General features: G+C 42.8%; 1 protein-coding gene across 7 annotated transcripts in view; it reads left to right on the top strand.

Annotated features, from left to right (window-relative positions):
* Positions 1–20,627, top strand: part of TANC1 (tetratricopeptide repeat, ankyrin repeat and coiled-coil containing 1) — a 184,259-nt gene that overhangs the window by 102,266 nt on the left and 61,366 nt on the right. For all 7 annotated transcript variants that reach the window (XM_077319955.1, XM_077319956.1, XM_077319953.1 and 4 more), the window contains 3 exons: positions 8,478–8,608; positions 10,555–10,744; positions 13,582–13,842. In XM_077319955.1, coding sequence (XP_077176070.1) covers positions 8,478–8,608; positions 10,555–10,744; positions 13,582–13,842 — 582 coding nt within the window. The remainder of the gene's footprint in view (positions 1–8,477; positions 8,609–10,554; positions 10,745–13,581; positions 13,843–20,627) is intronic.

Raw genomic sequence — 20,627 nt, 5'->3', positions numbered from 1 at the left:
TCCAGGCCTCAGAGCAGATGAAACCAAACTCAGCAAGATCTTGTTCAGCTGCTGCTAGCCATTTAGCAGGCTGTTTGTGTCTTCCCCTGCCATTCATGGCTCATACTATGCTTCAGAGTTTTGATATTCACAAAGGCTTGATACCCATAAAACCCTCTTAAGCTTGTAACTGCAGCCAAGTCCATATCTGCTGCCTCCTCTCGTTCTTCAGAGACTAATGGTGGCAGGGGGAGAGAGGTAGCTGTTGCAAGAGCATGCTGGATCTTCATCCTGATTGGACCTTCTGCCAAGAAAAGAGCCACCACTGCTTATTCACTCTTGTCCAGTTCAAGTGGCTTTGTAGGTTATAGGAAACTTACTGGCTTGCTTGTTCTTGTCTGCTGATCAGCATAGAAGTCCATAATTGCTATGTCTGCAGGCTTGAGCATAGTTGTTCCGAACACATAGAAATGCTGGATAAAAAGATGCTGCTTTTAAATGTGAAATAGCTTTAGCCATTATGGTTTCTGATGGACTTCATTGCTTACAAAGGCTGAGAACTGGAATGTATTAATTATTATTTATTAATTTCATTTCTATACTGCCCCTCCCTGCAAGCGGGCTCAGGACAGTTTATAATAAAAACACTATTAAAAATCTGTCCCCCTCACAACAACCGCTTATACACCCTCTGCCAGTTACCTGGACAGTGATGGGATGAAATAGAAGATGATCTAAAATTATGGGGGGAGCCGAGGAGGAGGATGGAGGCCCGTATAACTTCAGACAGCCATGGCCTGAAATGTAGGCTTCATGTGCCATTTTGCAGGGCCTGCAGAACTGTAACAACTCCGGCAGGGCCTGGATTTGTCCATTTAATTTATTTAAACTTGGTTGTAAAATAGTGAGGCATATGAAGCATGTTGCATAAATCATCATGTATTAAAATATAAACTATATGTGAACTAATTGCAGGGCCGTTAACAGGGGCCCGTTGATGTTGTTTTATTTCCCACCTCCCCCGGAGGCTCAAGGCGGGTCACAGTCAAATAAAATCCCCAAACAGTAAAAACTAATACACATAAAATAGCCTACCAGCCAAGGTTGCAGCAAAAAAACTCATCTTAGACTAAATCCCACATCCCATCTATAAGGGAGGTGGAGGGATGCTGCTGGGGCTCGCTACCGCCATTTTATGAGGGGGGGGGCATGATCTCCTTACTGCCCGGCCTCAACCGTAGACCTGGTGGAAGAGCTCCATCTTGCAGGCCCTGCGGAATGCTGGAAGTTCCTGCAGGGCTCGCAGAGCCTGCAGTTATATGTGTAAATCCATGGTTAGAAAATTAGAAGAAAACTTCCTCTATGTTTTATTGTAAAATATCACACTGTAGCATTTGTTTCTGTAAAAAGGAAGTAGATACATTATCTTATTAGTGAATTAAAGGTAAAAAGGTAAAGGTATCCCCTGTGCAGGCACTGGGTCATGTCTGACCCTTGGGGTGACGCCCTCTAGCGTTTTCATGGCAGACTCAGTACAGAGTGGTTTGCCAGTGCCTTCCCCAGTCATTAGCAAGCTGGGTACTCATTTTACCAACCTCAGAAGGATGGAAGGCTGAGTCAACCTTGAGCCGGCTGCTGGGATCGAACTCCCAGCCTCATGGGCAGAGCTTTCAGACTGCATGTCTGTTGCCTTACCACTCTGCGCCACAAGAGGCTCTTAATTAGTGAATTAGGTAAATATAAACATTGGTTCTTAGAACCAAGTTAATGTTTCACTGTTTCTCTGATGACTTCTGCATATTGTTATTTTTTTAACAGCATTTTTGGAGAACCTCGTGGCTCTCTGTGTGCTTGATAAACACCTTTTGAACTTGTGGCTACAATGCATAGGAAAGAGGGGGTTGGAGGTTACCAACATTTCTGCTCAAGCTCACACAGTTACCCTTGGAACTCCTGTTCCTGTTCCCACAAAATGGCTTTTCATGCAGGCCTCATGATTCGTGGAGGGGTGTGTGTGTCAATGGGTACTACTACTTTATCCATTTTTTCAGCAATGGAAAAGCCAGTAGAACACACAGTGACAGGGAGCCCTATCTACACCCTCGATTATATGTTTCTGCTTCCATTATCCTATTGTTGTCCATTAGCTGTACTCATGGAAACTGCTGTGGCCACATTGGTGACTGCTCGACTTGCCAATACATTTGTCCAAACAAATATACTTTGGGAAGAATGGGATTGCTTGCTTGAGGGTGGAAATAGTGTATGAACTCCTCAACTACTCCAATAAAGCTTTTGAAGGCAATCTAATGTTTTAAGCACGGAATAACATTCTTCTGTCTTGTTTATTCAGAAATATAAACTTTTGAATTTGATTCTTAACTGTGGTCCATATCATGTTTTGAATTTAACATAATCAGCTGTGTGTATTGAAGAGTTTGTCAGCTCAACGAGTTTCCCCTTTTTAATATGCTGTTTAGCTGCTTACTGCTGTCAGCTTTTAAAGCAATTTATTGTCCCTACTGCTTAGTTTGACAGAGAACATAAAGGCTTAGACTCTTGGGAAATACCAAGAATGCCCTGTTTTTCTATTCACATTCTAAAGAAGGCATATGCATTTTTTACATGTTTCATTTTATTTAAAATATATTACCTGCCTTTCTCCCAAACATCTCAGGACCCATGGTGAGTAAGAACAATATAAAAATATTGCAATAAAACAAATATTCTGTTCAGGCTGCTGTCAACGCTCTCCCGAATAACTGTGTCTTAAAACCTGGCCAGCAGAGGTGCATGCTGAGGCCTCATAATATAACCAAATTTATTTATTTTATTCTAATTTGAGGCCATAATCTGCAGTTTCCTTAGCTGTGCATAAATCCAGCTCTGGCTCTCAGGAAGGCCAGGAGCATAAGAACAAGCTGACCTCTGCTGGAGGGGGGGATCTTTCCACAGCTTAGGGCAGCCACTAAAAAGAACACACTTTAGATCAGCGGCCCCCAACCTTTTAAAGGCCTGGGACCAGCCTGTGGGGTTGGTGGGAGAGCTAGGTCCAGCCACCACACATGCACGGCAACTCTGCGCAAACGCGCATGCGTGGAGCTGCCGTGCATGGCCGTTTGCACCTGCCGGCGGCCGCACCTCCCCCTCCCCCCCACAGCGCGGCGTTCAACATGCCGTGAGCGAATCGGCTGCTGAAGTGGCCGATTCGCTCAAGGTCCGGCGAGCTTCTCGCTGCGGGGGGGAGGGAGGCGTGGCCACCAGCGGCCCAGTGCAGAGGCTTTTGCGGCCTGGTACCGGGCCGTGGCTCAGGTGTCGATGACCCCCACTTTAGATAAATTGGATTCTGCCATTAGAATCTCTGCACCAGAACAGGCAGGAAGAGATAGTCCTTTAAGTATATGTATATTCTAAACTGTAAGTCAAGTATATCTTACGCTAGCACAGCATGTGAAAGTTGATAATTCCTGTTTGTTTTTTTTAATTTCATTTACACTCCACCATTCCATGGAGGCTCAAGGCAGTTTACAAAAGCTTTAAAATATACAACAAATCAAATATTTAGGCTTTAAAATTTTAAAGATCAGTAATTAAAATTAATAATCAGCCCAATTAATTCAACGCCTACAGACATGACCTCTTTAAGAGGAACTCATAGGTGGTTACTGAACAGACGGGGGGCACGTGGAGTCCTTGGGGTTTGTATAGGGGTGGACTTTCAAGCAGGGAAGTCAGCATCTTGGTGTTATTTCTCGGCCTCAACTACAATGGATGATAAAGACCAGTGGGAGGTGTGGGAACTATTATAGCAGGGATTTTGTGGAATAGCTGAGGAAGAGCCTCACTCATGATAGTTTATATTTGGTTTCCATGAAAATTGGTTAGTTGAGGGTAACTGTAGCAACCCACAGGGTCTCACAGTATGCTTTTTTAAAAAGTAGTATGAATAGGATTGGTATCCATGGTTAGGGATGGGCACGATCCCGCTCACAAACAAAAGTTCATGACAAATTTGGGCCAGTTCGTGGCACAGCAACCAGCATGAACATTCCATGAACTTTTATGCTGCCTGTGGTGGTTCATGAACAGATACATTTCTGGACAGACTGTCTCCTCTCAAACTGTTTATGAAACTTCAAAACAATGGGGGTGGGGTGGGATTTCTTCAAGCTTGAAAACACTATTAGGGGCCCTCCAAAGCTTAACAGAACTGCTGGCTGCCAGTAACAAGAGTTTCTATCCTGCTCTATGGGATCAGAAAGCTATATATACCCTCAGCCGAGATCCATACCCTCTACTTGATTTATTTATTTCTGATGATGATTGTGATCGCCTCTCCCTGCAGGGGTTTGGGTATTAAGTGGACTCAAACCTCTAGTCACTTTGTCTCTCCACTCATGGGAAACAGCGGAGGCTTAACTACTGGGTGCTTTGGCTGAAGAGTCACATTTTATACCTTCCTGTGAACACCTCTCTGCTGCTGTGGTTGTCGTGTTAGGTAGACTCAGGGCTCCATACCATTGTGAAGCAAAGCACCTCTGATGCCTTTCAAGGGTTAATGTGAATAATACCAGGCTTATTCCATCTCACAGGTGTTATTAATTGGGCCTCTCTGCCTAAATGGCCCTTATCTCCAAGGCCAGAGCTCAGAAATGTGATAATTAGCTTTTCTTGAGAAGCTGTAGTCCACAGGATGGGAAGGGGAAATCAGGAGTGATGAGGTAGCTTTCTAGAGGGTTCCAGCAGGAATGTGTCCTGATTGTATTGTCATCATCACCTGATGCTGTTTGGGCAAGAAACTATAATTGGACTAAAACCCTGGAGAAGAGAACTAGCTTGAATTCTGATAGACTGAAAGCCTAGACTGCAATATACTTATATTGCAATGGACAACAACATAGAAGAGACATAAGTTACAGTTGTTGACTTTTGGGACTTTAAGTTTGTATCACCTAATGTAGGTTTCAAATGTGTTAGATAATTAAGCAAGTTTTCTTATTTTTCTTTTGCTGTGTGATTCTAGTGTGGTGTGTTAAAGGTAAAGGTATCCCCTGTGCAAGCACTGAGTCATGTCTGACCCTTGGGGTGACGCCCTCCAGCGTTTTCATGGCAGACTCAATACGGGGTGGTTTGCCAGTGCCTTCCCCAGTCATTACCGTTTACCCCCCAGCAAGCTGGGTACTCATTTTACCGACCTCGGAAGGATGGAAGGCTGAGTCAACCTTGAGCCGGCTGCTGGGATTGAACTCCCAGCCTCATGGGCAGAGCTTTCAGACGGCTGCCTTAACACTCTGCGCCACAAGAGGCTCTAGAGTGGTAAGTTGCCTAGAGATAAAACTTGGTGTAATGGTTAAGAGTGGTAGCCTCTAATATGGAGAGCCAGGTTTGATTTCCCTTTCCTCCATATGCAGCCAGCATGATGACCAGTTATAGTCCTGTTAGAACTGTTCTCACAGAACAGTTTTGTCAGAACTCTCTTGGGCTTGGACTCCTTGACATCCACCCTGGCTGTTGGTCTGTAGCCTCTGCACGACTTTGCAGATTTCCATTACAAGAATTTTCCATTTAAGAGAGCAACGCTGCCTTTTATTTGTGGGTCACAGATACAGGCTACTTTATAACCCCTTTATTGCAGAAGGATGCAAGCTGGTGGTGATGCCCACCTGCCAGCTCTCTGCCAAGACCCTGACCCAAGGGAGAACAGACAGCTCCAGTGCAGAGACTAGCCCTTGAATCAGTGGGATTACTTGTCCCAGGCTGGCACAGAGCACATTGGTGGTGTGCTGGAAGGGCTTGAGTGCATGCACCATTTGGAACAGAATCAGACAGTCGGAGCTGATACTGAGCTTTCTGTTCCACATGTAAGATGGTCATGGAAGAGATGACATCCTGTGGTGTGCCCCACCAAAAGGACAACCATGGCATAGGTGTAGTTCCTCATTCCCTTCCCCATGTATCTCACACAGCAGACGGGCATACTAAGCTGCATGAAAAGTGGGCAGCCATGCATCAGCAGGTCTTGAGCAAGGGCCATAACTTGAGGTGGGCAGCTTCCAGGTGCCTTTGACAGTGTTCCTCCATATTTAGAGTCAGTTTGGTGTAGTTGTTAGGAGTGCGGACTTCTAATCTGGCATGCCAGGTTCGATTCTGCACTCCCCCACATGCAACCAGCTGGGTGACCTTGGGCTCGCCATGGTGCTGATGAAGCTTTTCTGACCGAGCAGTAATATCAGGGCTCTCTCAGTCTCACCCACCTCACAGGGTGTCTGTTGTGGGGAGAGGAAAGGGAAGGCGAATGTAAGCCGCTTTGAGACGCCTTCGGGTAGAGAAAAGCGGCATATAATAACCAACTCTTCCTCTTCCTCTTCTTCTTCTTCTTCTTCTTCTTCTTCTTCTTCTTCTTCTTCTTCTTCTTCTTCTTCTTCTTCTTCTTCTTCTTCTTCTTCTTCTTCTTCTTCTTCTTCTTCTTCTTCTTCTTCTTCTTCTTCTTCTTCAAGCCAATGGAGTCCAAGGACAAGTCTTTAACTTTCTTTTTGATAGAATCTTGGCCAATTCAGAGAAACAATATTTGTTTGCCTAGAGAACAAAAGTCAAACTGGCAAACATTCTCTAATCCACTCTTTGGGAAATATTCAGGGTAAAAATTAAATTTGGAGTAATGTGGATAAACATATACATGTGTGCTTTGTTGATGTATGCTTGTAGACAGGCAGATGGGAAACCCCGAAAAGTAATATCGTGCCAGTCTCTGCTATTTGTATTAAGTAAATAAAGACAGGAACGATACTTGAACGAAAGTCTCCTTATGGATATCTTCTCTCTTAATGGGATTAAGGAATGGCAGACTGCTTTCTGTAGGGATTTGATGCTGTGTTTAATAAAGACCCAAATGCCTTGAATCAACTACAAGACATTTGGCTTAAAAGATGGAACACCTCCTTATTTCTTTTTGATAGATACTGGGAAAACTGTTAAATCTCTGCTATAGAAGGCCCAAGCTATTTGGTAGTATATCTCAAGATTAAACAGCTGTCTGCTATGGGCAAGCATATTGTATTTGATTAATTTCTTCAAGACTTGATTGTTGAGATGTCTGTTAGGGTTCCAGTTGTCTTCTTAGAAGGCTCTGGCCATTTTAAAAATTAGGTAATGTTCTCATTTCTGGATGCTACTTGCATTCTATACATGGGAGTTAAAGGGGGAAATATACAGGTCCTTCTGACCAATTCCACACGAGCAGAAAAAACTGGGCCAGAGCTAATCCCCGCATCCTCATGACTTCAGATGGCCCACTTTAGGCCCTCCATTGTGTCATGGGAAGCGAACGTGAATATTGCCCTGTTCCGTTTTCCCTGTAGGCAGCATTGGCACCCATGCTGGGCCAGGATCCTGGCAGGGACAAGAAATGCCCCATTTGGTTCTGTGGTGTCAAGGGGCTGAATGGGGCATTTAAAATTTTTTCACAAAGGTGAGATTGTGTTGTTACACAATCCAACCTATGTGCAATTTTTTAAAAACCCTCCCACCCACCCCTCATGCGGTGGAATCTTCCTGTCTCTGCTGCGTCATGGGGACACAAAAATCCAGGGTGAACAGATTCTGCCGCTAAAATCAGTCCCCCATGGGGACACAGGAAGCGGTGGAGGATGCTGCTCCACTGCAACGCACCATTAGCAGCTTGGAGTGGCACCACTAGAGCGGAATCAGTCTCTTGCTTGACAAAATCCTTCTTGAAATTTTCCTGTAGAGCACTGATAGATTATTTCATGAATGTGTGAAATCATCTGAGGGATGAGGTTGCTCTAAAGCAGTGGTTCTCAACCTGTGGGTCAGGACCCCATTTGGGGTCGCCTGGCCCCTTCTGGGGGGTTCCCAGGTGTGTTGCCGCTGTGACAGCAGTGCCCGGTGGCGGCAGCAGGCAGCAGGTGGTGGCTGCCGCAAGCGGCGTTGTGCAATGGCGGCCACAATTGGTGGCGGGCGGTGGCAGCCGCAAACAACAGCCGGCAGTGGTGGGAAGTGGCTGGTGGAGGAGGAGCCCTGGCAATGGAGTCGCCAGCTAAAAGCGGTTGAGAACCACTGCTCTAAAGAAACCAGAGTGATTTCCATAGGCTGATTTCGGTGTATGCTGAAATCTCTCCTGTTGGAATGAATAAACTTAAACATTTTTACTTTTGTACCAGTGTCCTAGTTTCTAAACTGTTGTATAGCATTTGGATGAATGTAGTGATTGATGAATGTATCCAGCTATGCTCTTCACTCTAACAAAGTGTTTTTTTCCATTGGTGGGAGAGGGGTGGTAAATTTCCGCTTATTCCTCCTCTCATTGCTGACCCGCACTTTGCCCCTTCTTCTGTTCCGAAGAGTATGTTGATCCCCCCAAGATGGTTTTGGGCTCAGTATAGTAAGCTGCAGCAAAGACTGGATTCAAATCTGTCTTTATTACTTTGTGCAAAATATTTGACTGTTGTTCTTCATATGTTATCTTTCTGCTTTTACAGAAACAAAGTCAGAGAAAGAATCGAGCTGCTCACCGGCAGCTCAAGAACTGATGACAAGACTGGGATTTCTACTTGGAGAAGGCATCCCAACCTCTGCCCATATCTCTGTAGAAGAAAAACATGAAACTATGGTATGCTTCAAGAAATAGTTATAAATAGCAGTTTGTGATGCCAGTATCTTTGCTGCTTTCAAAATATTTAATAACAAACACATCTCTATATAGTAACTCTTCCTTATAGAAATATATATACATTTGACTTTTGCAGCGAGAGCTGAAAATAAATGAAGCTGTGACTTGATCTTCCGTCCCTTACAAGGGAATTGTTTAAAACTAAGATGGATAGAATTATGAGAAGACCATTGCTTTAAATCTGATGCTTATAGTAACTGGAAGGATTTTTAAAAACACGCTTTTGAGTATTTCTTTACATCCACTGTTGTTCTCCGTGCCAAAGAAAGGATCACAGACAAATGAAGGATTTGGTATCTGACCTGGTTGACCAGATTATTTGCTTTCACTTTTAAGGTTAGGGTTGACTGGCAATCCAGATCTTGTTGCCTCTTTGAACAGGAATTAATAGGGATAGTTCACTTGCTTGTCTTGTGGGTGTTTTTGAGTGAGGGTACCACAGGCCTTTCTGCTTGGAGCAGGGGTCCCCAAACTTGTTGAACTGGTGAGCACTTTTGGAATTTTGAGAACATGTAGTTGATGCCACAACAAATTTCCTGCTGAGGGGAGGGGGCTAATCACAAAATGGCTGCCACAAGAGCCTGGTCAAATAAGAGGAGGTTAACAGGCTCCAAGCCAAACCCTTTCCTGTGATGGAAGCATCTATTTCCAAATAAGTGTGCCCTGCAAGCACAAAGATGATGCCTCGTGGGCTTTTCTGAAGCATCTATTTCTCTAAAGTGAAGGAAAAATAGCACTATTTCTTTCCACTGGGAAACACATCAGTAGGCATCATGCATCTGTGTACATCATGTTGGGGTTCATAGGACTGGTTGACTTCCAGGACACTAGGACTCAGCAAATTATTTGGCTAATGTCTTGGGGAAGGTACACTTTATTGTCGGCAAATTAATAGAGATAGTATATTTCTTTTCTATTCTGGAGCAAATCAAAGTGTTTCTAAATCATATTTGTGCATGCCTTCGCATTTGAATAACTGATGAAATATAGTCTGCATTTGACCACCATCCTGAATAAACTCCTTTTTGCATGGCTGCTTTTCAGCATGGTGGTATTTTCCTCCACCAATTTCTTGCTTGAGATATAAGACATTGGGTAGAATCCTACAAAGCATTACCGTGTACAAATAGAAGCACTAAAAATAAATTTGTCAGGCTACTCACACTAAGTTGAAACTGTTTTATTCAAACTATTGCTCATGCATAAAGTATAGCACAATTTCTTTTTAATTGTGTCAGTACTGTAATGAAGCGTTGCAGTAGGCCTTGCACCACTATTTGTGCTACCAGATCATCACTACATAGATTTTCCTTCCTGCTCACCCTTTGTTGGATCCATCCTACTTGAATATCTAGGCCATGGATTCCCAACCAAGGGTCTGTGGATCTTTGTGTGTCCACAGGAGCTCTGAAAGTGGTCTGCAGGAGTTCTGAAGTGGCATGGTTGGGTGGGGGCAGGCTGTCTTCTTACCTCTTACTCTTCTTTCCAGCCTACATGAGGCAGAGCCCCCATAGTAGTAGTAAAGGTGGGGGGAGGGAGCAAAAGGAAGGCGAAGGGTGCAGGCAGTGATGTCACTTCTGGAAGTATGGCAGGGGGCTTTGCCAGCTGACATCATTTCCGGGGGTCCTCAAAACCTGCATTTTTTTTTCTGGGTCCTCCATGGTCAAAGGGTTGAAAAAGGCTGTGGTAGGCTGTTGGGCACAGTAGCCCCTTTCCTCCCCTTTAAGAGTCTCAAGAAATCATTTTTGGAAACATTCTTGGGATGGTTTGGGGCTGGGGGGGATATTTAGGTTTGCTTTTTCCTTGAATATTAAAATTGTCTTCATCACAGCTAGAAATGCGATGCTCAGTGCATTAATTCTTTTTGTTTCTCTTCATGTTTGTAGTGTGCAGTAGTGAGCCAAGGAGTCAGTCCCTGTTCTACGCTAACCAGCAGCACGACATCACCTAGCACCGATAGTCCCTGCTCAACTCTGAATAGCTGTGCAGGCAAACCAGCAGCCAACAGAGGTAGTCCCTGTGGGACCATTAGCAGCCCAAGCTCCACATTGGAAAGCAAGGATAGTGGTATTATCGGTAAGCAGGTTTCATTCCTACTCGTGGAGCGACTTGCATCTATCTCTTTGTAGCCTGCTTTTCTGCATCAGCAGGTGGGCCAGTAAAAGACCCCCAGGGGTGCGTAAAGCTTTAGCTCTCTTATTGGATTTTCATTAGTACTTGGCTCTGATTCCAAAATCTCCATGCTCCAAAAATTCTTCCACTGAAATAAGTATGTCATTCTCAGTGTTTCTTTTCTCCTATTTCAGTACCAGATTTTCTATAATGTAAGGTCTTAAGATGGTGGCGCTGGTGATTTTTCTAGTTGATGGGAGAAGATGGAAGAAAAACAGATTTAATTAATAGGCTACATATATATGCATGGTTAACTTCATGCGAAACTGGGGATTTATTAAATATATATATAGTAGCTGTAGGTTGGTTTTCTATGGCTCTAGTCTTAGTTTCTAGTTAACTGTGTATAAGGGGAGTGATTTGATTTGTTAGAAATTGGGGATTCAAACTCTTATACAAGCTACCATGCCCTGGGGGTTAGGCAAAATGAAGGCATGTGGAAGAAAAATAGATATTTTGGATGATATGTTTTTTTTTCCTGTGAGCAACCCACCTACTGTTCTCAAGGGTATTATGGAAACTTATAGGATGTTCTAATGAGTGACATGGTTGATTAAAATACAGCACTCCCTCCCATGCACTTCTCTATGGATCCTGAAAGAGGGTAATGAATCTGAAGGCTAGCCTTCACAGCATGCAGTTCAAACTTGTGTGCATAGGGGAGAAAATGGAATGGAAATGAGAATGAACTTGCACACCACTAAATTATGTTCAGTCCATATCTGTTGCTTATAGACCCAATCCTTCTGTGTTAATTTGGAGTGGGAGTGGGATTCCTCAGTAGCTTTTTGTGAGCACAGTGTGAATGGCTGCAAATGCAAATTTAAATAGCATTTAAAAGCTCATTCATGGTAGAGTTTAGCAAGTATATCTTTTGTAATACTTTTGGCAGATTTTGCCAAATAGCTGGTCCTTCCATACTGCTTAAGTAGGCTTGCATTGTATTTCCATTCCTACTCTGTTATTCTGGGCCAGTAGGCCCTTTGAGAAGGGGACTGCCCTTTCCCTCCCTCTCCCACACTTTCTGCTGGCTCAGGCTTCGTTCCTCCTTTTTTTAGTGTTTTATTGCTTTAGTTGAAATTGTCTCTGCCTCCACTGACATAATAGAGTTGAGGGCAGATTTTCATCTTTTGGAGTGAGCTAAGTAAGAGAAAAGTCTGGGCTAGTAGCCAAAGAGAGGGGGAGAGAGTAATTTGGCGAGATTCTTTCCCCTCAGTATGAGAGTGGAAAGTGGAAATCTTCCCTGATCCTCTCCTCTCCTCCCTCCCTCCCCCAATTAGTAAATCAGAAGCGACATTTAGTTCATTACATATCAAAAGGTCAAGCTTTTTCTTTAATAATTCTGTCGCAACAAAGCCACTGTAGAAGCCCCTCATCTTTTGTCTGGTTTAGAGCCTTATAACCTTTACAAGTGTTTTGAGTTGTTAGGATCCTTAAAATAGGAGGTTGTGCGTAAATCGTTTCTCACGAGACATTGATAGTAGCAACAAATAGTACGCACATGGTGGCTGTCCAATATGCATGATTGCTGAAACTGCTCCACGGTTGCTGTCAACAGTACAGATCTCTTTATTGGTGATAAAGAACTTCACTAGTCCCCAGGGGATTTCCAAATACAAGTCAAAGTTCTGGTTTTGAGTCAAAGCTCTGAACTGGGGAGGGGCCGTGGCTTGGTGGTAGATGCTGGCTTTGCATACGGAGGGTTTCAAGTTTGGTTCCTGGCATCTCCAGTCAAATGGACGTGAAAGATTTGTACCCAAGATGCTGGAAGAGCCGCTGCCAATCAGAGTAGACAGAAATGACCTTGGTACACAAATAATCTGATTTAATAGCCCGGTGCACAAAACAGCCTTGTATGTTCACTACAATGCGCAGGCAGGGAGAGTGGGAATGAGAGTGCAGGACATGCCTCTATGCCAGGGGTAGTCAAACTGCGGCCCTCCAGATGTCCATGGACTACAATTTCCATGAGCCAGCATTTGCAGGGGCAGGGGTTCATGGGAATTGTAGTCCATGGGCATCTGGAGGGCCGCAGTTTGACTACCCCAGCTCTATGCCATCACTTGGCCATCTGCAGGAGCGATTGTGCATAGGAAGTGTCACATGGACTCTCTCCATGATAATCTGCTCTGGTTTTGGAATTTCACTGGTTGCAGGGAAGGGACAATTGCATAGCCACTTACTCTCCATGGTTGATCAGGCGATCTTGCAGAGGCAGGAACTGGGACCAGTGTGCCTGCTTCTACTCTTTCTCCTCATGCAGTCATTGAACATGTATAGCTGTTGTATGTACCGGGCTAGTATAATGGCATTCAGACTGCTTGGTAACAGGGTATATGGAAGACATTTGAACTTGCCTGTATTCAAAGCTTGAGACCTTACTCCAGGTTCCCCTGTCTTCAAAATTTAGGTGGGCAGAAGTTGGAGTGTTGGACTTGTATGGCAAAAGTTGTAATGATCTCTAAAGCAGTCTAATTTTCCCCTTTCTGCTGTTATGTTATGTAACGGAGGTTTATTATTTTAAATTTTAATACGTTTATTGGATGTTATGCTTGGTTTAACAATTTATTAGCCTTCTTCAGATGTTTGTGTTTATGAAAGATGGATGTCAATGTTTGAAATAAATCTGTTTGTCTTGAATGACCTTGCCATCTTGCACAATTGGTCACATAACAACACCTCATACCATCGCCAGTATTCTGTTACTCAGAATTTATTGGTTTTCTTTCTTTTCTTTTTAGCAACAGTGACAAGTTCGTCGGAAAATGACGATCGCAGTGGATCCAGTTTGGAATGGAGTAAAGATGGTAGTCTCCGAACTGGTTCGCATCAAGGAATTATCCACGAACGAAGGACAGATAATTGTTCCCCAGTTGCTGAAGAGGAGATAGTTGGCTGTTCTGAGAGTTTGCCAAAAGTAGAAGCATCTTCCGGAGATGGTCCTGTTACTTATACTCAGAGTTCCAGCTCATTAGTCATGCCTCGGCCCAATTCTGTTGCAGGTGAGGAAAACTTGAGAGGAACTACTGAGTGTTTTCTAGATGCTTAAAAGAAAAGGAAGAAAAAACTTCACAGTGCTTGGGTAGAAACCATGGCTCAATGGTCGAACATCTAGTTAACATGCAGAAGGTGCCAGAGTCAGTGCTAGGCATCTCCAATTAAAGGGTCTGGCGGTAGGTGATGTGAAAGAGCTTTGCCTGAGACCCTGGAAAGTGGTTGGGCAGTCTGTGTAGACTAGGCTTTTTAAACCTTTTGACTATGGAGGAGCCCCTGAAATAATTGTTAAAACTTCAGGGAGTCCTGGAAGTGATGTCAGCTGGCCATGCCTCCCTGCTACTTCCCCTGGAAGTGACATGTCGCCTGAAGTGGCATCACTACCAGTGCTAACAGGCAGGATTAAGGAGGATTGAGGGGGGAGAGACAGGAGGTGGCTTAAAGCAGGAGTGGGCATGCAGGCTCTTCTCAGGTGCAGAAACCACAAGAGCCGTCACTGATGCTTGAGAAGGGTGGAGAGGAGCAATGGAAGCACCTGGTTCCCTACCTGGTGGCCGAGTCAATTGAGGAAGGAGGGGAAAGGCTGTGGACCCCTGGGGATCCGTAGAACTCTGGTTGGGATTCCCTGGTGTAGGCAATACTGATGCTCAAGGACCAAAGATTGGGTTCAGTATAAGGCAGTTTGCTGCTTCTATTTCTGTCCTTGTGTTAGTGTGAATACACTGAATTACATATGATCTCTACATAATGGAAAGGCAGATAGAATAGACAGCATAGCTGCATTAGAATGCAAACACTTTAAGAGGACTTAAGTTTTTCAAAATCCATACCCCACAGAGTTATGGGTCATTAGTTTATAAGGTGCAAGGTAGACTTTTATTTTGCTCATTACCACTACATCAGCCATATAGCAGGGATCAGTTAGCTTCTGGTGTAAATTAGAAACAAATCCTGAAAGTCGTAGAAAAGGAAGAGTTCTCTCCATGGTCATGTGGTAGGTCGGCAACCACATACTGGAGGCCAAACTAGATGACGCAGCTTCCTTGGGGGACACCCCTGCTATTCTACCCATAGAATTCTCTCGCTGTACAAACACTATGCAGACATAAACCTTTTTGGGTCACTTGGGAAAGGCTCCTGTTTCCTCCCACCCACCCACTGTTTTCAAGAGCCTAGCCTGGGGTCATTTGATCTCTTGAAAATGGTGCATGGGGTAGAGACAGGTCCTTCTCCTCCCCATCATGCTGTGGTTCTGAGCAAGATCAACCCCCCCCCCATTTGTAAGGTGAAGGAATTCCACTGGTAAAATGATGGTGTCCCCAGGGATAGCGTATTGTCTAGTCTGACCGCAGGAGCAATAGATATGCTAGCTGCAAGATAGGTGACATTTTCCTAGTAATAAAATATTGCAGGGTAAAAGCCAAGGAAACTGATATCCAAACTGGCACTTAAAGTTTTCTCCAGTACAGATATTTGTGATATCTCCAAATGTCTTGAGCGCTGCCTTGTTTTGTTGTCTTCATGCAAAAGCAGAATCGCCAAGAAAGTAAAGCTAAGGGATTAGTTTCTCTAGACTGTTTGTTTGTTTACTGTGGTTAGAAATTTTCTGTAGATTGAGTTCATGCCCATGCTACTAAATTGATTTTTACATAAAATTAACGTGGAGAGGGGGGAGAGACTGCGTTACCTATCCTATCTACTTGCATAGGCATGATGTTTTATTTTCTCAAAGGCTAGCAGTTGTTGAGAGTTCCTGTATTTCTAGGACGTGATTTCCATCCCATTAATGGAACATAGAGGATTGTCCCCACTGCAAGGCCATTTTTAGCCCATTTGTGTGGTTTATATGCAGGAATAAACATTGACTGCTATTTATTCTGATGTGACCTGGCAGCTTTCAGGCTTCACAAGTTGGCACTGTCTTTTAAAAGCTGTGCCAGGACAGCTTCTGAGCCTCTTGCTCCGGCCTTGAAATCTAGATCTGCCATTAAATTGGCTGTTAAATATCTAAGGAATGTGATTGAAAACAAAGTCCTTGCAATCCCTTGGACTCACTTCCTTCTTGTGAGTTCACGAATAAAAAACACGGTACCAAAGGAATGAATGTGAGTAAATCACCAACGTTGGTTTTAAGAATTCTGCTTCCAGAGTATTTAATTCCTTCTATCACTCATTTCAATGTCAGTTGAACAAAACTAGTATTTGAGTTTTTTTAATGCCTCCATTTCTTAGATTTGCATTTTCTGTTTTCCATCTAAGCTTTAAAAGCTTGTGTAAAAGTGATCCTGGACCTGCCTCTGAGCAGGTCTCAAGACCTGGTGAGAGATGTAGTGGTTGTTGCACCAATTGGAAACAGTGATCACAGTGCTATTAAATGCTGCATTCAGGTCAATAGAAGGTTACCCCTAAAGCTCAAAACTGTCACATTTGATTTCAAAGGAGGGAACTTTACAGAAATGAGGGGAATAGTTTAAAGGAAGCTTAAAGACAATCAAATCCCTAGAGCTATTTAAAACCACTCTGATTGAAGCCCAGATAGATTGCATTCCACATGAAAGGCATTGCCAAGGCTAAAAGAAGACCTGCATGGTTAACAACACAAGTCAAAGAAGTTATAAAAAGTAAAGAAATTCATTTAAAAAGTGGAAAGTTCGCCCCTGGGGGGACAACAGGGTCTATAAATAGGCATGCAAAAAAAGATGCTAAAATCATCAAAACAAACAATATTTTTTTAAAAAACACACACACATTCATAGCAGGAAACCAGCCAGAAAAGCAGCGGAGCCTTTGGATGACCAAGGAATAAAATTGCTAAAGGAAGATGGGAGGTGACTGAGAAACTAAGTGATTTTTTTGAGTCAGTGTTCACTGTGGAAAGTGTGGGGCACCGTACCCATGCCACGGCCATCATTTTCAGGAAGAGAGTCTGAAGAATTGAGCCAAATGGAGGTTCTAGACCTGTTGATGTAATTAAAAACTGATATATCTCCAGGTCCTGATGGCACACACCCTAGGGAACTCAAATGGGAAATAGTTGATCTACTAACCCATATATATAACCTTCCATTAAATTCAGCCACTGTACCAGAAGATTGGAGAGTAGCAAATGTTACACAATTTTTAAAAAGGGATCCAGAAGAGAAACAGGCCAGTTAGCCTAACATGTGTTGCAGGCAAATTAGAAGAAATTATAATCAAAGCCCCCAGGGCTATTCTGACTGTTCATTTATCCCTTCCCTCAGGATTTGGGTGGAGTTATGTAGAGCCGCCACCACTTGGGTTGGGTTGGGTCAGATTGGGCTGTTAGTTTTTACGAGGATTTTATTGTATTGCGGGTTTTAATGTGTTTTTACTGTATGTGACCCGCTGCGAGCCTTGTGGGAGCAGCGGGCTATAAGTCCAATTAATAATAACAACAACAACAATAATAATGAGAATTATCAGGCACATGGAGGAGCAAAACCTGCTAAGAGAAAATCAGCATGGCTTTTGCAAAGGAAAGTCCTGCTTCACTAGCCTTTTGAAGTTCTTTGAGAAAATGAACACGTAGGTAGACTGTCTTGGGATAAGAGCACAGATTCTTGAATGGATTAAAAACTGGTTAAATGGCAAGAGTAGGTGTAAATGGACAGTTCTCGCGAGGGAGGGTAGTAAGTAGTGGGGTCCTATAAGGATCAATATTGGTGCCAATATTATTTAATGTATTATCGTTGAACTGGAACTAGGGTGAGTAGTGTAGTCTGATGGCCAGGCTTTCAGTACAGGCTGATGGGGACTGAACTTGCTGAGAAGGGAAAAGATTTTAGATTTTAAGTTTTTGACCCATGTTGTACACCATCCCAGTGTGCACCTGCAGTGAAAATGATTAACTCTAGGGATTATTAGAAAATGGATTGAAAATATAATGGCTGATATTATAATGCCACTGTATGATACAGCCTTATTTTGAATATTGTGTATAGTTCTGATCACAGTATCTCAAAAAAGACTTTGCAGAACTGGGAAACATAAAGGGGCAGCAGTGATTAGTAGGTTAGCACACTTTTCCTTTGAAGAAAGGCTGAAATGTCTGGAACTTTTCAATTTAGAAAAAAGACAACTGGTAGAGGTTTATAAAATTATGCAAGGGGAGAAGGAGTTGACCAAGGGAACTTTTTCTGCTTGCTTGCTTGCTTGCTTGCTTGCTTGCTTGCTTATTTATTTATTTATTTATTTGTTTATTTATTTATTTATTTATTTAATTTTCTAGCCCGCCACTCCCACGAAGGCTCGTGGCGAGTTACAATGTACATAAAATCACCAATAAAAATTGCCCCTAAAACATTATAAAATACAGCATAAACCAACACAGAAACCAAGATGTATAGTATTCCAAAATACTATGGCTACTGTTCAGTAGATTCAGGATAGACAAATACCTCTTGCTATGGAGAGTAGGTACAATAGGGATTAAAATGAAGAAAGGAATTTCCCACCATAAGTATCACAGGTCCCCACATGTGAAGACTACACCTTAGGAAAAAGATTGTGTGTTCTTGGTAAGCCCTCCCCTTTGTCCATGTGATTGATGATGATTTTGCCCCAACTCCCCCTGGATCTTTCACTAATCTTTGCAAAGTGCTTTGCGCTTGGGTTCTCTTGTGATCATCAAATCAGAACAGCTCTTCTAAATATCATGGCACCTGCTTGTAGGGCAAATGAACTGTTGGCTTTTGTGTTACCTTCCTTTCTTGAAGATTCATAAGAATGCTAGTCATTCATCCAATCATCTCCAAAGATCGTTTGCCTGTTTTCCAGGAGATAAATTTACATATTTGTACACCCTGGATGTTTATCAGGGTCTGCTTGCATAGGAGTAGCAGTTTTTGTAAAGATGATAATCTAAGCATAAAGACAAGTGCATTCATTTTCAAAGGTTCTATTGTAGGATCACTTGGATCACCCTTTATCAGTTGGCCAAACAACCTGAACTCATCGATATCAAGAAACATCTCAGTTGAGGAATTTAGTCATTCTTGCCATATGTTCATGATATCCATTGACTGAATCTCTGCAGGTTGACTATTTGCATGGCTCCTTCAGCATTTTAATAAGCATTATGCTTTTGAAGCCAAACCTTGGCTTGATGCCATGTTTTAAAGTAGGGGTAGTCAAACTGCAGCCTTCTAGCATTCGCTGGCAGGGGGGCTCATGGGAATTGTAGTCCATGGATATCTGGAGGGCCGCAGTTTGACTACCCCTGTTTTAAAGAATAACACTGCAAAGAAGCCCTGGATGATGAATTCATACACAAGCAAATTTGTTACAAAAATGTTGTATTTGGCTTTTTAGAATTTTTAGTAACAATTAATATACAGTTAGAGAATTAGTATTCGTGCCTTGTTTCAGATGCATTATCAATAGTAATTCTTTATGTACATTGTTACTAAAAATTCTAAAAACAATTGTGTATGAATTTATCACAGTGATTTCTGGTCCATTGTGTTGTCTCCACACACTGTGAAACCCCCCTTGGTCTTTTGCTGTGTTTAGAAGAATAGCATTTGCACTGATGTTTTAGCACCTATTTATAGGTGTGTCACCTTCAGTCATCTGATTGTGAGACTTCTCAGAGACCACGAAGAATAAAGAGAAGCTACTTACCTGTGACCACTGTTCTTTGAGTGGTCATCATTTCAGTCACACAACCCGCCATCTTACAGCTAGTTTATTTAGGCTGTTGCCCAGCATTAATATTATTTTCTACAGCTTGACAGAAGCCGTTGAGATGAGAAGGAAGGTATTTGCTTTAACTTCCAAGGTCTGTGTGTGCCCCCCGATCTTACACATTTCCACAGATATTTGTAGATGCAGAACCTAGTCATGTGACATAGATGGCTAGTCAGAGAACAGTTTCCAGTAAGCAATCTTGGATTTTCCAAATTAATGACTGTATTTAAGCTCTGCTATGATTGCGATAAACTGTCAGCTGTTGAAATACGTGCAGTGTGTGTGTACATGTAATGATGGCCGTAGAGAAGCTTCCGGCCAACTCTTCGTGAAAATAAATACAGAGAGACAGACAAGGAAGCTTCAAACACAGGTGTAGGGTTCAGAAGGTTTATGAGGATTTATTAGAGAGTTGACATTCTCAGGAAGAGGAACTGAGAAATGCAAACTATAGTTCTGAATGGCTCGTATGCCCTTTCATTACACAGTTAATAACATAGCTTGACTTTCTGCTGCATTTTGTAGGAAGTAACATAGTTCATGGTGTGTGTACGTTTAGACAAGAAAGTGAATGTCCTCCTTTGAAGACTGCTGTTGGTTACCAGGAATCACGAACTCAAAAAGTTCTATATATTTACACAAAATAGCATGTGCAGTTTATTATAACTGAGGTTTCTTCATGTGCATCGTGACTCAGCAATAATTAAAAGTTTCTCAGAGAACCGACACTCAGATCTGCCTTCTGTAACAATCAGCATTGCTGAATCATTGGAGGCTAATTTTCATTAAGCCTTTCCAGTTAGGCTGTTTTACCATCCAATTAGTGTAACGGATTATAATCCTAGTCCACGTACTATAGCAGCTGCTAAGAGTTTTTAATTATTGAATTAAGAAAAAAAGCATTCTTGATTGGAATTCTGAGTCCAGGTTACAATCCGCGTGTATTTTAATTTGCCATATGTACAAATACCCAAAGGGTCGCCATGTCAGAACCAACTTAACATTGTCACATGGACAAATACACATTTCTTTAAGTTCGTTTGCCGCTACCCCCATAAGGCAATGTAGAACAAACTTCAGTTCA

The sequence above is a fragment of the Paroedura picta genome, chromosome 2 (assembly GCF_049243985.1).
Source record: "Paroedura picta isolate Pp20150507F chromosome 2, Ppicta_v3.0, whole genome shotgun sequence".
NCBI lineage: Eukaryota > Metazoa > Chordata > Lepidosauria > Squamata > Gekkonidae > Paroedura > Paroedura picta.
Note: the sequence above shows the minus strand (reverse complement) of the source record. Positions and strands in the feature narration are given on the sequence as shown.